This window comes from Herpailurus yagouaroundi, unplaced genomic scaffold, assembly GCF_014898765.1.
Source record: "Herpailurus yagouaroundi ecotype Mexico unplaced genomic scaffold, PumYag 77, whole genome shotgun sequence".
NCBI classification, from domain to species: Eukaryota; Metazoa; Chordata; class Mammalia; order Carnivora; family Felidae; genus Herpailurus; species Herpailurus yagouaroundi.
The window spans coordinates 42,919,311-42,936,387 of record NW_024412388.1 but is presented as its reverse complement, the minus strand read 5'-3'; the positions used below and the strand labels follow the sequence as shown (position 1 = coordinate 42,936,387).

General features: G+C 39.4%; 1 protein-coding gene and 1 pseudogene across 1 annotated transcript in view; one reads left to right on the top strand and one right to left on the bottom strand.

The window, feature by feature from the left end:
• Positions 1-17,077, bottom strand: part of SCP2 (sterol carrier protein 2) — a 127,389-nt gene that overhangs the window by 17,699 nt on the left and 92,613 nt on the right. The window contains exon 13 of the mRNA XM_040470272.1: positions 2,124-2,217. Coding sequence (XP_040326206.1) covers positions 2,124-2,217 — 94 coding nt within the window. The remainder of the gene's footprint in view (positions 1-2,123; positions 2,218-17,077) is intronic.
• On the top strand, positions 14,661-14,809 carry LOC121027938 (uncharacterized; annotated as a pseudogene).

Sequence of the window (17,077 nt, the reverse complement as noted above, 5' to 3'; positions counted from 1 at the left end):
GCGGCTCCTGGGCTGGTGCCTGCCTGCTCAGAACCGGCAAACCTTGCTCTCTGTCTACCTCTGGAAGGTTGTTGATCATGAAAATCTTAGAAATACAGGGACCTTTGTCAAAACACCAGTCACACTGACTCTTTTCCCACCCACAGTTCAATCAATCACTTTAGATGTTAATAAGTTCTTTGTGGTACAATAAGGAGGAGAAATGCACAATGTATGCCTTTCACACTGTAGCATGAATGAAATACACAGTTTAACTTTTCTGAATCCTTTTATTTCAACCCACTTTGGTCACCTTAATAGATGTTTAATTAGAACTGTGTGGCTGTGGCTATAACTGTGCCTTATTGGTCTGAAACTTAATATCAGTAATGATATCCCAAGATGCCTTTAGTTTTGAAACAATGAAGTAAATATGTAATACCATCTAAAGAGAATAGCTCTCAAAGAAAAAAAAGAGAGAGAGAGAGAAAAAGAATAGCTCTTTTTGAAAAAAGTTAGTTAAATTGCCTTAGTATGATTAGTATCTATCAAGAATTATTGTACATAAAAATAGATTTGTATACAGAGTATAATTTTAAAAACCCAACACATATTATATGTTCCTAGTTATGTAGCACTGTATAACATAGAGAGATGTCTGAAACAATGTCAATCACTGTTAACATTTTAGTGAACTCAAAGTAATGGAATTGCAGGGGATTTTTTTTAATTTTTTTTTTTTAATGTGTGTATTTTTGAGAGAGACAGAGAATTGGCTGGGGGAGGGACAGAGAGAGAGGGAGACACAGAATCAGAAGTAGGCTCCAGGCTCTGAGCTATGAGCACAGAGCCCAATGCAGGGCTCAAACTCACAAACCATGAGATCATGACCTGAGCCAAAGTTGGACACTTTACTGACTGAGCCACCCACGCACCCCTGGAAATGCAGGGGATTTTTAATTTTTCTTTTCTATATATAGCGTGAATTTCTTTTAAATTAGCATTATTTTTACAAGAAAAACCTACTTTGAAAAAGCTCAAGCACAAAAGATTTATTTTTTTTTTTAATTTTTTTTTCAACGTTTATTTATTTTTGGGACAGAGAGAGACAGAGCATGAATGGGCGAGGGGCAGAGAGAGAGGGAGACACAGAATCGGAAACAGGCTCCAGGCTCTGAGCCATCAGCCCAGAGCCCGACGCGGGGCTCGAACTCACGGACCGCGAGATTGTGACCTGGCTGAAGTCGGACGCTTAACCGACTGCGCCACCCAGGCGCCCCAAAAGATTTATTTTTAAAAAGAGTTTTGTTATTAGGCACATTTAAAGATACACTTTATTATTCTTTCTGAGGCACCTGGATGGCTCAGTCAGTTAAGCATCTGACTCTTGATCTTGCTCAGGTCATGATCTCACAATTGATGTGATCAAGCCCCATGTCAGACTCTGTGCTGCCAGCACAGAGCCTGCTAGGGATTCTCTCTTTCTTCTTTTTAGTTCAGAAAGAAATCACACCAAAATAAATTAGAATCTCTTTACATACGAACTTTGTCCAAAGTTATTATCTCCCCGAAAAAGAAAACTGAGGAGAGTGACAAGGATATTATTAGCCTTTCCTCTACAGTTCAGATTTTAACAGAATTTTACCATAGGTTCTTTATATTACTCAAGTTTGGAGATTTACACATCTCTGAAATACAGTCTTACCAGAATTAAGAAGAAACTATAATAGACACTCAGGAATCTAAAATACATGCAAGGGGTGCCTGGGTGGCTCAGTTGGTTAATCTTCAAGTCTTGATTTTGGCTCAGGTCATGATCCCAGCATCCTGGGATCAAGCTCCACATTAGGCTCTGCAGTGAGCATGGAGCCTGCTTGAGATATTCTCTGTCTCTCTCTCTCTCTCTGTCTCTCTCTCTCTCTCTCTCTGTCTCCCCCCCTTCTGCCCCTCTCTCCCGCTTGTGCTCTGTCATTCTCTCTCAAAATAAATAAAACGAAACAAAAAGAAAGAAAAAAAGTCTAAAATACACTCAATACTTGACAGTATCATATAAATTTTCAACCTGTACCCTTTCATGGCAACAACTGGCTCAAGACTCTAGGCTCAAGGTCCTCCAGGTAGTATTTTATACAAATCTTACTTACCTCTTCAAGTTTCTTCTCAATCTCCTTAAAGACAAGATTTGCCTTAAATCCATCAAACGCAGAGCTAGTTGGAGCAGCCTCAATTTGATGAGTTCTAAAAGAATTGGAGAAATCAATTTCAACCCATGGAGTCATGCAGATATTAGGTTTTTCAATAGTTAACAATAGTAATTTTCAAAATTCCTAAGAACAAAGATGTTGTGGCTCTTACCAAAGAAAACCATAATTAAGCCCATAAAATAATTAAGCTTTTTTTTCCCATTTTTCTACAAATATTTAGTGCTCACTAGGTGGTAGGCACTGCCCTTAAAAATACATAGACCAAACTGGGAATGCAAGCTGGTGCAGCCACTCTGGAAAACAGTATAGAGGTTCCTCAAAAAACTAAAAATAGAACTACCCTATGACCCAGCAATTGCACTACTAGGCATTTATCCAAGGGATACAGGTGCGCTGTTTTGAAGGGACACATGCCCCCCATGTTTATAGCAGCACTATCATCAATAGCCAAAGTACGGAAAGAGCCCAAATGTCCATCGATGGATGAATGGATAAATAAGATGTGGTAAATATATACACTGGAGTATTACTCCGGTAATCAAAAAGAATGAAATCTTTCCATTTGCAACTGCGTGGATGGAACTGGAGGGCATTACGCTAAGTGAAATTAGTCAGTCAGAGAAAGACAAAAATCATATGACTTCACTCACATGAGGACTTTAAGAGACAAAACAGATGAACCTAAGGGAAGGGAAACAAAAATAATATAAAAACAGGGAGGGGGACAAAACAGAAGAGACTCATAAATATGGAGAACAAACTGAGGGTTACTGGAGGGGCTGTGGGAGGGGGGATGGGCTAAATGGGTAAGGGGCACTAAGGAATCTACTCCTGAAATCATTGTTTCACTATATGCTAACTAATTTGGGTGTAAATTTTAAAAAATAAAAAATAAAATAAAAAAAATACATAAACCAAAGAAACCTACCCTCATGAAGCTAGTTGGGGAGAGAGATAATGAACAAGCAAAAAAATGTGAAATATAGTTACTATGAAGAAAATAAAGCAGGTCAAGAAGATATAGATAAATTATATATGTGTGTGTTGGGTGTTCTATTTTAGATAGTCTGGTCAGACAGGCCTCTCTGAGGGGGTGATATTTAAATTAGGTTGTAAATTTTGTAAATGAGCTAGCCATGTAAAGATAAACTGGACTATTCAAGCAGCCTCCTAACCATTTTCCCCACCTCTGTTCTCACCTCCCCCCTCCCCAATTCATTCTGCACACTGTTGTAAGAACTATCACCAAGCAACCTACAGTTGACCCTTGAACAATGTGGGAATTAGGGGTGCTGACCCCTGTGCAGTTGAAAATTCTCCAGAGCTTTTGATTCCCTAAATACTTAACAACTACTAAGAGCCTATTGTTGATCAGAAGCCCTACCTGTAACATAAAAGGTCAGTTAACACATATTTTGTATGTTATTTGTATTATGTTCTGTATTCTTACAATAAAGTGAGCTACAGAAGAGAAGGTGACATTAAGAAAATCATAAGATGGAGCACCTGGGTAGTTTATTTGGTTAAGCGTCCAACTTCGGCTCAGGTCATGATCTCACAGCTTGTGAGTTCAAGCCCCATGTCAGCCTCTGTGCTGACATGACAGCTCAGAGCCTAGATTCTGCTTTGGATTCTGTGTCGCCCTCTCGCTCTGCCTCTCCCCTGCTTACACTCTGTCTCTCTCAAAAATGAATATTTTTAAAAATTAAAAAAAAATAAAATCACAAGGAAGATGGAGCACCTGGGTGGCTCAGATGGTTAAATGTCTGACTCTCAGTTTCAGCTCAGGTCATGATCTCAGTTTTGTGAGTTCGAGGCCCACGACAGGCTCTGCACTAACGGTGAGAAGTGATGGTGGTCTGAACCCCAGTGAAGGCAGTCTGCCAGTGGAAATGGAGAGAAGGAAGTGCATTCAAATACATTTTAGAGACAGAATCCATTGGCTTTGCTACCAAAGAGTAATGAGGAGGATCTAAGGGTGGGGGGAAAGGACACGAATATTCAGGTGTTCCTGAATAACTGAGGGGGCAGCGGTGCCACATATGGATAAAAGGAAGAAAGCAGTGGAAGTAGAGGGGATCGAAGTTGCATTTTAGACACATGAAGTAGGAGATGTCTGTGAGACAAAAAGGCAGTTGGATATGAGAATCTGGAGCTCAGAGGAGAGGTTGAGGCTGGATATAAAATGGGAATAACTATCAACATAATCAAAGTATTTAAATCCATGGGAACTGATAAGCTTCCCTTGAGGGAATTATAGACAAAGAAGAAAGGCCAGGACAACATCCTATGGAACTCCATTATTTAGAGAAGAGGAAGCAGCAGCCAATGATACAAGAGGTGTTGCAGAAGCTGAGAAAGGAGAAAGAATTGGGGAGGGAGGAGTAAACCATGTCAAATGCTGCCAAAGGTCAAATACCCACTGGATTTGGCACCAGGGAGAGTAAAGGTGACTTTGACAAAACAATCTGAAGAAGTAGTGGAAGGCAGAAGTCAGATTATAGTGAATTAAAGAGTGAATAGGAGAGAGAAATACAGACAGTGTGCTTCTTTTGAGATATTACTTTTAGAGGAACAGTGAAAAAGAGTGGTCTCTGGAGGGGATTACAGTATCAAGGAAAATGTACTTTTTGTTTTTCTTTTTTAAGATTAACATATCAGGGCATTTTTGCCTGCTGATGGTAGTGAACCAGGGAAAAGGAGTTAGAAGAACAAAAGACCTGAGAAGGTGAGAGAGGATGAGATCCAGGGGCCTATGATAAGAAGAAGAGGTGGGGCGCCTGGGTGGCGCAGTCGGTTAAGCGTCCGACTTCAGCCAGGTCACGATCTCGTGGTCCGTGAGTTCGAGCCCCACGTCGGGCTCTGGGCTGATGGCTCAGAGCCTGGAGCCTGTTTCCGATTCTGTGTCTCCCTCTCTCTCTGCCCCTTCCCTGTTCATGCTCTGTCTCTCTCTGTCCCAAAAATAAATAAACGTTGAAAAAAAAATTTTTTTTAAAAAGAAGAAGAGGTGACTCAATGGAAGAAAGAGAATCAGATGGGTGCAATTCTAGATTAGGTCTTAGAATGGAAGATGAAGGAGTCTGGTCTAATGGCTTCTATTTTTTCAACAATGTATAAGGCAAAGCAATCAGTTGAGAATAAGAGTGAACAAGTAGGTATGGGAAGTCTAAGAAGCCGAAAAGCAAGCCTACTAGAGGAATCATACTAATATCACTAATGAGGAATGGAACCCGCACCCCTGCCATGCTGAGATACATACAGTAAGTACTTAGAGCATGGCATGCTACCCCACACTTCCATGCCTTTGTCAGTGCTACTTCCTGTATCTAGAATACCTCTGTCTTAGCAAATTCCATTTTATCCTTCAAGATCCAGGCCAGAAAACTCCTCTTCTGTAAAACCCTACTAAATGACAGCTTCTCCAGAGCAGATACCACATTTAAAAAATAAAATAAAAAATTGTGTCTCCTGTTCCCAGCATACAGTTGGTAAACAGTGACTGAATGGAAGTGAAATTACATTGAATTCTCTCCCTTACCTAAATTCTTATGTTCTCCTGTTCCATTTAGAGCAGAATTATCTATGGTACACTATCTTCCAGTCAAAAGTCTGAATGAATGACCTCAAATAAAGTGGCCACAACTAGTCCTCCACAAGCCCATTTCATTTGTCTAACTTTGCAACTGTTAATCATCACTATGCCCTTTTCTAAGCTTGTCACTTCCTAATTGTATATGATAAAATACTAACTGATACACTGATAAGTAGCACTTTTCAGTGTACAAAGTATCTTGATACTTCATGGAGCAGAGTCCAGACTACAAGCTCCCACAGGCCACAGATACAAGTATCCTCTGCTATCCAATGGTTCCCTTTACGTCACTTTGCTTTTATGAAAGACCAACATTAATCTCTGTTTTTGCTGACCAAAAACAAAAAACCCAAAGAGGATTTTAGCTGCTACAACATGGTAATTGCTTCTTCACTCTGCACCATTTCAACTTTTGAAAGGTTTCATAGGAATGCTCTATTTTCAGATAGCAGGGGAAACTTTTTTATCTTGCCTCCAGATATGATGTGCTAAGAAGGATATCATCACTTCAGTGGTATTTTTTGCAAAAAAATGTACAATCTGAATCTAATTATGAGGAAACATCAGACAAACGCAAATTGAGAAACATTCTACTCCTAAGGAATGTACTTGTACTCTTCAAAAAAGTCAATACCAAGAATTACAAAGAAAGGCTAAGGAGTTGTTTCCCATTAAAGAAAGCTAAAGAGACATGACAACTAAATGCATTCAGGATCCTAGGTTAGAATCTAGACAAGGAGAAAAAAATGAAGTTTATAGTATCTTTTATAAAGATAAAGATATTATTGGAACAATTGTCAAATTTTGAATATGTTTGTTGGATTAGGTATTATTAGTATGTTATCTATATTAAATTTCCTGATTTTGAAAACTATACTGTGATTAAGAGAATATCCTTGTTTTTAGAAACATACATTAAATTATTTAGGGATAAAGTATGGGGCGCCTGGGTGGCCCAGTCGGTTAAGCGTCCAACTCTTGGTTTGGGCTCAGGTCATGATCTTATGGCTCGTGAGTTTGAGCCCCATATTGGGCTTCATGCTGATAGTGCAGAGCCTGCTTGGGATTCTCTCTTTTCCTCTCTCTCTGCCCCTCCCTCACTTGCTCTGTCTCTCAAAATACATAAATAAAAACTTTAAAAATTTATAAAAAAATTATTTAGGGATAAAGGGGCATAAGGTCTCCAACCTCCAACTACTTCAGAAAAAAATATGCACATATATAAATGTATGTAGAGAAAAAGAGATAAAGTAAATGGGGCAGGGGCGCCTGGGTGGCTCAGTCAGTTAAGCAGCTGACTTCGGCTCCTGTTATGACCTCACGATTCATGGGTTCGAGCCCCGCGTCAGGCTGTGGGCTGATAGCTCAGAGCCTGGACCCTGCTTAAGATTCTGTCTCCATCTCTCTCTGTCCCTTCCCCACTTGTGCTCTCTCTCTGTCTCTCAAAAATAAATAAAATGTTAAAAAAAAAAAAAAAGCAAATGGGGCAAAATGTAAGCACAAATAGTAAAATTGAGTACAAGGTATATAGGAGTTCCTTGTCGTATTCTTATAATTCTTCCCTGTATGTTTTCAATTATGTCAAAATAAAGGGTTGTAGTTAAAATAAAAATTTAGAAAATGAAAAAGCTATAATCCTATCACTCAAACTAGTTTCCTATACTCAATTTTCCATATTTCCTATACTCCATTTTCCATATACTCAAATTTCCAAATTTCCAAATTTCCAATGGAAAATTGCTTCTTCTGGTCCTTCTAGTTTACAAGCATATATACAGCTGTAATCATTACATGGATACACCTTTACTTCTAACTTTTAAATTCTTATATCACTTAGGGTTTTCACACGTTGAGTTAAACTTTCAAGCTAATTTAGATAATTTTCCATAAACAAAACAACAACAACAAAACTGGAGCAATCTAAATATGCCTCAACCATGAAAAAGGGCATCATATCATCATAATTATGGGGTCTATCCATCAAGAAGAGCTCACAATTATAAATGTTTATACACCCAATTTGGAGGCACCCAAATATATAAATCAATTAATCATAAACATAAGCAATCTTACTGATAAGAATACGGTAATTGCAGGTGACCTGAATACTCCACTTACAACAATGGACAGATCATCTAGGCAAAAAATCAATAAAGAAACAATGGCCCTGAATGATACACTGGACCAAATGGACTCGACAGATATATTCAGAACTTTTCATCCAAAAGCAGCAGAATACACATTCTTCTTGAGTGCACATGGAACATTCTCCAAGACAGATCATATTCTGGGTCACAAAACAACCCTCAATAAACATAAAGAACCGAGATCATACCATGCATATTTTCAGATCACAACACTATGAAGCTTGAAATCAACCACAAGAAAAAGCCTCCAAATGGACGGAGATTAAAGAACATCCTGCTAAAGAATGAATGGGTTAACCAGGCAATTAAAGAAGAAATCAAAAAATATATGAAAGCAAATGAAAATGAAAACACAACAGTCCAAATCCTTTGAAATGCAGCAAGGGCAGTCCTAAGAGGAAAATACATTGCAATCCAGGCCTATCTCAAGAAACAAGAAAAATCCCAAATACAAAATCTAATAATAGCACACTAGAAGGAACTAGAAGCAGAACAGCTAAGAAATCCCAAGGCCAGGAGCAGAAGAGAAATAATAAAGATTACAGCAGAAATAAACAATATAGAATCAAACACACACACACACACACACACACACAGTAGAACAGATTAATGAAACTAAGAGCTAGTTTTTTGAAAAATAAACAAAATTAATAAACCACTAGCCAGACTTCTTAAAAAGAAAAGAGAGAGAACCCAATAAGATAAAATCATGAATGAAAGAGGAGCGATCACAACCAACACCACAGAAATACAAACAATTATCAGAGAATACTATGAAAAATTATATGCCAACAAACTGACAACCTGGAAGAAATGGACAAATTCCTAGACACCCACAGACTACCAAAACTCAAACAGGAAGAAATAGAAAATTTGAACAGACCCATAACCAGCAAAGAAATTGAACAAAAAAATCTCCCAACAAATAAAGAGTCCTGGGCCAGATGGCTTCCCAGGGGAATTTTACCAGACATTTAAAGCAGAGTTAATACCTATCCTTCTTAAGCTGTTTCAAAAAACAGAGATGGAAGGAAAGCCTCTAGACTCATTCTATGAAGCCTTGATTCCCCAAACAGACAGAGACCCCACAAAAAAGGAGAATTACAGGCCAATATCCCTAATGATCATGGATGCAAACATTCTCAACAAGATACTAGCAAATTGAATTCAACAGCATATTAAAAGAATTATTCACCATGATCAAGTGGGATTCATTCCTGGGCCGCAGGGCTGGTTCAATATTTGCAAATCAATCAATGTGATACATCACATTAATAAAATAAAAAGGGTAAGAATCATATGATCCTGTCAATAGATGCAGAAAAGCATTTGACAAAATATAGCATATTTTCTCAATAAAAACCCTCAAGAAAGTCGGGATAAAAGGAATATAGCTTAACATCATAAAAGCCATATATGAAAAGCCCATGGCTAATACCATCCTCAATGGGGAAAAACTGAGAGATTTCCCCCTGAGATCAGGAACACGACAGGGATGTCCATTCTCACCACTGTTGTTTAACATAGTGTTGGAAGTCCTAGCCTCAGCAGTCAGACAACAAAATGAAATAAAAGGCATTCAAATTGGCAAAGAAGAAGTCAAACTTTCACTTTTCACAGATGACATGATACTCTACATGGAAAACCCAAAAGATTCCACCAAAAAGCTGCTAGAACTGATACATGAATTCAGCAAAGTTGCAGGATACAAAATCAATGTACAGAAATTGATTGCATTTCTATACACCAATAATGAAGCAACAGAAAGAGAAATCAAGAAATCGATCTCATTCACAATTGCACCAAGAACCATAAAATACCTAGGAAGAAACCTAACCCAAGATGTAAAAGATCTGTGTGCTGAAAACTATAGAAAGCTTATGAAGGAAATTGAAGAAGATATAAAGAAATGGAAAAAGATTCTGTACTCATGGATTGGAAGAATAAATATTGTTAAAATGTCAATACTACCCAAAGCAATCTACACGTTCAATGCAATCCCAATCAAAATTGTACAGGCATTCTTCTCAAAGCTAGAACAAACAATCCTAAAATTTGTATGGGACCACAAAAGACACCAAATAGCCAAAGTTATGTTGAAAAAGAAAACCAAAGCAGGAAGCATCACAATCCCAGACTTTAGCCTCTACTACAAAGCTGTAATCATCAAGACAGTATGGTATTGGCACAAAAACAGATACATAGGCCAATGGAACAGAATAAAAAACCCAAAACTGGACCCAAAAATGTACGGCCAACTAATCCCTGACAAAGCAGGAAAGAGTATCCAATGGAAAAAAGACAGTCTCTTTAACAAATGGTGCTGGGAGAACTGGACAGCAACATGCAGAAGAATGAAACTAGACCACTTTCTTACACCATTCACAAAAATAAACTCAAAATTGATGAAGGACCTGAATGTGAGACAGGAAACCATCAAAACCCTTGAGGAGAAAGCAGGAAAAAACATCTCTGACCTCAGCCACAGCAATTTCTTACTTGACACATCTCCAAAGGCAAGGGAATTGAAGGCAAAAATGAACTACTGGGACCTCATCAAGATAAAAAGCTTCTGCACAGCAAAGGAAACAATCAACAAAAGAAAAAGGCAACCAACAGAATGGGAGAAGATATTTGCAAATGAAATATCGGATAAAAGGTTAGTATCCAAAATCTATAAAGAACTTAACAAACTCAACATCCGAAAAACAAATAATCCAGTGAAGAAATGGGCAGAAGACATGAATAGACACTTTTCCAGAGAAGACATCCAGATGGCCAAGCGACACATGAAAAGATGCCCAACATCACTCATCATCAGGGAAATACAAATCAAAACTACAATGAGATACCACCTCACACCGGTAAGAGTGGCTAAAATTAACAACTCAGGAATTCCCATTGCACTGCTGGTGGGAATGCAAACTGGTGCAGCCACTCTGGAAAACAGTGTAGAGATTCCTCAAAAAATTAAAAATAGAACTACCCTACAACCCAGCAATCGCACTACTAGGGATTTATCCAAAGGATACATGAGTGCTGATTCATAGGGGCACATGTACCCCAATGTTTATAGCAGCACTTTCAACAACAGCCAAATTATGAAAGGAGCCTAAATGTCCATTAGCTGATGAATGGATAAAGAAGATGTGGTTTGGGGCGCCTGGGTGGCGCAGTCGGTTAAGCGTCCGACTTCAGCCAGGTCACGATCTCACGGTCCGTGGGTTCGAGCCCCGCGTCGGGCTCTGGGCTGATGGCTCAGAGCCTGGAGCCTGTTTCCGATTCTGTGTCTCCCTCTCTCTCTGCCCCTCCCCCGTTCATGCTCTGTCTCTCTCTGTCCCAAAAATAAATAAACGTTGGAAAAAAAATTAAAAAAAAAAAAAAAAAGAAGATGTGGTTTATATATACAATGGAATACTACTTGGCAATAAGAAAGAATAAAATCCTGCCATTTGCAACAACATGGATGGAACTGGAGGGTATTATGCTAAGTGAAATAACTCAGTCAGAGAAAGATAGATATCATATGTTTTCACTCATATGTGGAACTTGAGAAACTTAACAGAGACCATGGGGGAGGGAACGGGAAAAAAATAGTTACAGAGAGGGAGAGAGGCAAACCATAAGAGACTCTTAAATACAGAAAACAAACTGAGGGTTGATGGGGGCGGGGGGCAGGGGAGAGGGGAAAATGGGTAATGAGCATTGAGAAGGGCACTTGTTGGGGATGAGCACTGGGTGTTGTATATAAGCAATGAATCACAGGAATCTACCCCCCAAACCAAGAGCACACTGTATACACTATGTTAGCCAACTTGACAATAAAATATATTGAAAAAAAAAGTCTTTATGTCAAATTATAAAAAATTAAAATAAAATAAAATAAAATAAAAAAGCCTCAACCAAGGAATGGATAAACAATCTGTGGTACATCCATATAATGGAATGCCTGCCACTCATCGATAAGGAACGAGTTACCAGTATGTGCAATAACATGGATGAATCGCAAATGAATTATGACCAATGAAAGAAGCCAGACTCAAAGCCTTTTTGGTTCTTTTCACATGATATTCTGGAAAGGGAAAACTGCAGGGGCACAAAACAGATCAGTGGTTGCCAGGAGCTGGAGGGGAGGGGGAAGGGTTGACTACAAAGGTGAACAAGGAATTTTGGGAAGTGATAGAACTGTTCTGTATCATGATTATAGTGGTAGTTACATGAATGTATATGTTGGACAAAACTTGCAGAACTATGCATTAAAAAGGTGACTTTTACTATATGTACATTATACCTTAATTAAAAAAAGAAAAAACAAAAAACAAAGTTGGGTTTTAAAAATAGGTTTCATTGGGGCACCTGAGTGGCTTAGTTGGTTAAGCGTCTCTTGATCGCGGCTCAGGTCATGATCTCATGGTTGGTGAGATCAAGCCCCTGCGAGGCGCTCTGTGCCAACAGTGCAGAGCCTGCTTGGGATTCTCTCTTTCCCTTTTTCTCTGCCCTTCCCAGCTCATGCTTTTCCCATACATACATACATACATAGGTTTTATTTAACAGAGTATAGAATGCAAATCTATCCTCCATCTGTATTGCAAAAGCTCTCAACTTACATAAAATGAATAGAGTGTTATAATACAAAGTCAATACTCATATTCAAAACTGGTCTAAATTAAGGAGCTTCCCTCTACTTGCTAATGGGACGCTGCCTGATTCATGAATCACTTAATAAACTCAGTTGAACTTTTGTTCTTAATAGTAGGCATGATCATTAATTGCATTTCCAGCTCCTCTCTGGAAGATGGGAAGTGGGACTGAAAGTTTCAAGCTTCTAATCAAGGCTTGGTGTTTCTGGTGACCAGTCCCCATACCAGGGTCATCATGTAGGAGCCCACCCAGAGTCATCTCACTAAACAAAAGATGCTTCTGGTGAACTTGAGAATTTACAAGGGTTTCAGGAGCCCTGTGTCAGGAAACAGGGTCAAAGTCCAAATATTTATGTTTTCTGTTATCTCACACAAACCAAGACCTATTGTCCAAGGCAATGGAAGACTGACTCCAAAGGCAAGGAGATCATCAGAGCTACCCCTCCCTTCACAAACCCAGAGTGCAAGGACGTTAGGGGCAGAACAATTTAAGAAAGGAAGAGTCACCACTGCCCAGTGCCATCTCACTTCATAGGCTCTGCTCCCCCTCATTCTAACATCCCATTCCTCTGCCACCCTAGGCTGGGCTCTGACAGGCTCTGGTGAAGCATATGCTGCACCCAGCAAAGCTGTAGGGTCATGACTGCCTCCTCCTAAATTTCTAGGGATGCCTCCAAGATCCTCAGGGTCCAGGCAGAGAACCACCATGGGAGTGAGGCCACCATTGAGAGTCCCCACTAGGGCAACACCCAATGGAACCTTGGGGGTGAAGCCATGTCCATGACCCCAGACCAGCAAAGTCACCCATGTGCAATTCTAGACAATCAGAGCCACAAAATGAGCTGTGTCCAGCAAACCCATAGGAGCAGGGCTGCCTAGAGCCTTGGGGGCCCACACCCCACCCCAGTGTGTTTAGAAGGCAGGACCTTCATCTCAAAGTACCTAGAGGGCAGAACATGGAGACAAGGATTATTTTCAAACCTTAAGGTATAATGATGTTTTCCCTGTTGGAGTTTGGATTTGCTCAGGACTCTCTCTTCCCTATTTCTCCCTTTCAGAATGGGAGTGTCTATCCTGTTCCAGTCCCGGAATTCTACTTTGGAAGCACATATCATGTTTGATCTCCCAGGTTCACAGCTGGGGAAGAATTTGCCTTAGGATGAAACACACCTTGAGTCTCATCCATATGTGATTGAGATATTTAAATGACACTGTGGACTTAAGACTTTTGAGTTGATGACATGATAAAGACATGAATTTTGGGGGCCAAGGACAAATTTTGTTATAGCAACCTGAACAGACTGACAGCAGACCTCAATTTATGCAAGATACAACTCAAAACCAGACTGTAATAGCAGAAAAGAAAAATACTGTTCAAAATTGATCTAACTTAAAAGAAAAGTTTAACTATAAATTAAATGCAATTGGTCACTGCCCTTAAATATGACTTCTCATTTTCTCAGTTCCTACTGCAGCACTGAACATTTTTTTTAAATGTTTATTTATTTTGAGACAGAGAGAGAGGGAGGGAGGGAGAGAGAGAGAGGAATCCCAAGCAGACTCCCCTCTCTGTCCTAAGCCCAGTGCGGGGCTCAGTCTCACAAACTGTGAGATCATGACCTGAGCCGAAATCAAGAGGCAGACACTTAACCGGCTGAACCACCCAGGTGCCCCAGCACTGACCATTTCTTATCCACCCTGCTGCAACTGCCTCCTGAGAGGATTCCTGACCTCTGGTCTCTCCACCTATCAACTCAAACTAATGCCAGACTGATCTGCTTAAGGCACAATATAATCACATGATCTTCTGTTAAAACTAATTCTGTGGGCTAAATTCCAAACTCCTGAAGGGAGCATTTGAAGGTTTCAAAACCATACCCAGTCTAGTTACAAATGTATCTTCTGTCACCTACACACTATTGACTCTGCCCATCTACCAAGGCACACACAAAATAATCTACTCTGCACCCACACAGTACAACTACTCATCAAACCTTGTATCTCAACTCTCTGTACCCATCTACGTACCTGCCTGGAATATCCTTTCTCTACCCTTTGCTGGGCAATCCTAGTCATCTGGTTTAAATTTACCTTCTTCATCACTTCTCGACCTTTTGGCTAAGATCAAGTGTAGTATCTGCTCTTATCAGTTTAAATTTACCTTCTTCATAATAATTTCTTCCTCTGGGCTTCTACAGCATTTTGAAAAACTATGTCTGCCTTCCCCACATACACAGAGGACCATTCTGGGGGCCTAACCATGTAGCAATTGCTCCATCAAAATTAGCTAAATTAGAAACTAAGTAAATCAGATCATGTACAATGGGTATCTGCAATATAATGATTTATAAGAAATATTATTTGGTCATCAGATGACTAAAATATATTTCTCAGATAGATTTGGTCTTCATCCACAGTTCCTGAAAATGCTTCAAAGTCATAAAGGTAAACTGAGTGTCTTATTATTAATGAAGGTGACTTTGGACCCCACCACACACCACTGCCATATGGGAGGGGAGAGGAGCTGGAGGCTGGCCCATGGCTGTTGACTTGGTCAATTATGACTATGTACTAAAGCCTCCATAAAAACCCAAGAGGACAGCTTTTGGTCCTTTTCAGAGAACTTCCACACTTAGGAAACCAGAACCCTTCCTCATACCACCAAATCAACCAGGCCCCAAGCTCCTTTGTTTGGGACCTTGCCCTATTTATCTCTTTATCTTATTGTTGATTCGTATCCTTTATCATATCCTTTAATACACTGGTAAATATAAGTAAGTGTTTTTCTGAGTTCTGTGAGCCTAGCAATTTGCTACTAATCTAGCAAATTAATCAAACCTAAGGAGGAAGTCATTGAAACCTCCAAACTGTAGCCAGTCTGAGGTTTTTGACTGGCATCTGAAGTGGTGGGTATGGGTCAGTGTGGTACCTAACACTTAAGCTGTGGAATGTGATGCTATCTCTGGGTAGATGGTGTCAGAGGAGTTGAATTCAGACCTACTGGTGTCCAAGAATTGTTTGGTGTTTGGGGATGGGGAGTGGGAGTTCCCACTCCCCATGTTGGAACTGGGTCCAGGAATCCTAAAATAGTGCCTTAAAATGACTTCATTTAAAGTGAAACCACAACCTCGCTTTAAAACTATATATTTGTGCCATCAGATTTAGAATCGTTTTCCCAACTTTGGCCTTTGTCGTGAGTTATGTTGGATCACTAAAACTATCAGTACTACCTTCAATATTTTCTTATTAGTCATTCTTTTTTTTATGAATATAATTTATTGTCAAATTGGCTTACATACAACACCCAGTGCTCATCCCAACAAGTGCCCTCCTCAATGCCCATCTCCCATTTTCCCCTCTCCCCCAGCCTCCATTCACCCTCAGTTTGTTCTCTATATTTAAGAGTCTCTTGTGGTTTGCCTCCCTTCCTTTCTGTTTATAACATTTTTTCCCCTTCCCTTCCCCTATGGTCTCTGTTAAGTTTCTCAAGTTCCACATATGAGTGAAAATATATGATATCTGTCCTTCTCTGTTATCAGTCATTAATTCTTATTAGTCACTAGTACAGGTATAGCTGCTTTTCAAACGTTCCATGTTATGCCATTTTGCTTCTACAAAAGACCTACATTAGTACCTGTTTTCGCTAACCAAAAGAAATCCAAAGAGGATTTTGGCTTTTACCAAAGAAGAAGCAAAAAGAGATGATAGAGTTCAATGTTCGTTTTGCAGCAAGCCATCACAGAGGCAGTGCATGTGTGGAGAGTAGCACTGTCCCCAAGCTCTTTCCCCAAGAACTACACTCAGCAGGGAACCACAGCTTTGAACTGTATCTGTGAACACCTGTGCTTTATCTCAATTTATTTTGTGCATCTGTTAGTAAGATGTGTCCTAAGGTATCAGAAAAGCATAAAAGAGGTTATTTGGGGGGTCTGGGAATACTCAAGAATTTTTCCATATAAAGTAATGGTAATTGCTTCTTTGCTTTATACCATTTTGGCTTAAAAAAAGTTTCATAGGAATGCTTTACTTTTGGATAGCAAGGGAAACCTGTACACCAGCTGGATTTGTTCATACTTCTGCTTTCCCAGAAATATCACTGTAATTATTTTGAACAATTCAATCTCCCAATTACTTAGTCTCCTGAAATTAAAAGAACTATGAGAATTCCATGTTTAAAATAGAATTTATTTCCCCAAATTCATAACCTTCTAATCCGAGCAAATTAGAGAGTTACACTAATATGCTGACTCAAGTAGCTATAACGTAACTTTAAAGTTTGGATTTTACTGAGAGTTTTCAACTGCAAATATGAACTGAACGGAATTCCAGAAGACAGTACAGACTAATGATCACATTTAGGCGGAAACTAAAAAATTCAACATCTTAACACCTCTTTATGTGATTCAATTCAGGAAACATTCACTCTCTATGACAGAGATCCTTAGAGGAGTGGAGTGATGTCACAGTCTTAGGCCTCAAAGATTTCATATGAGGGGAATAAAAATGTGGATATAC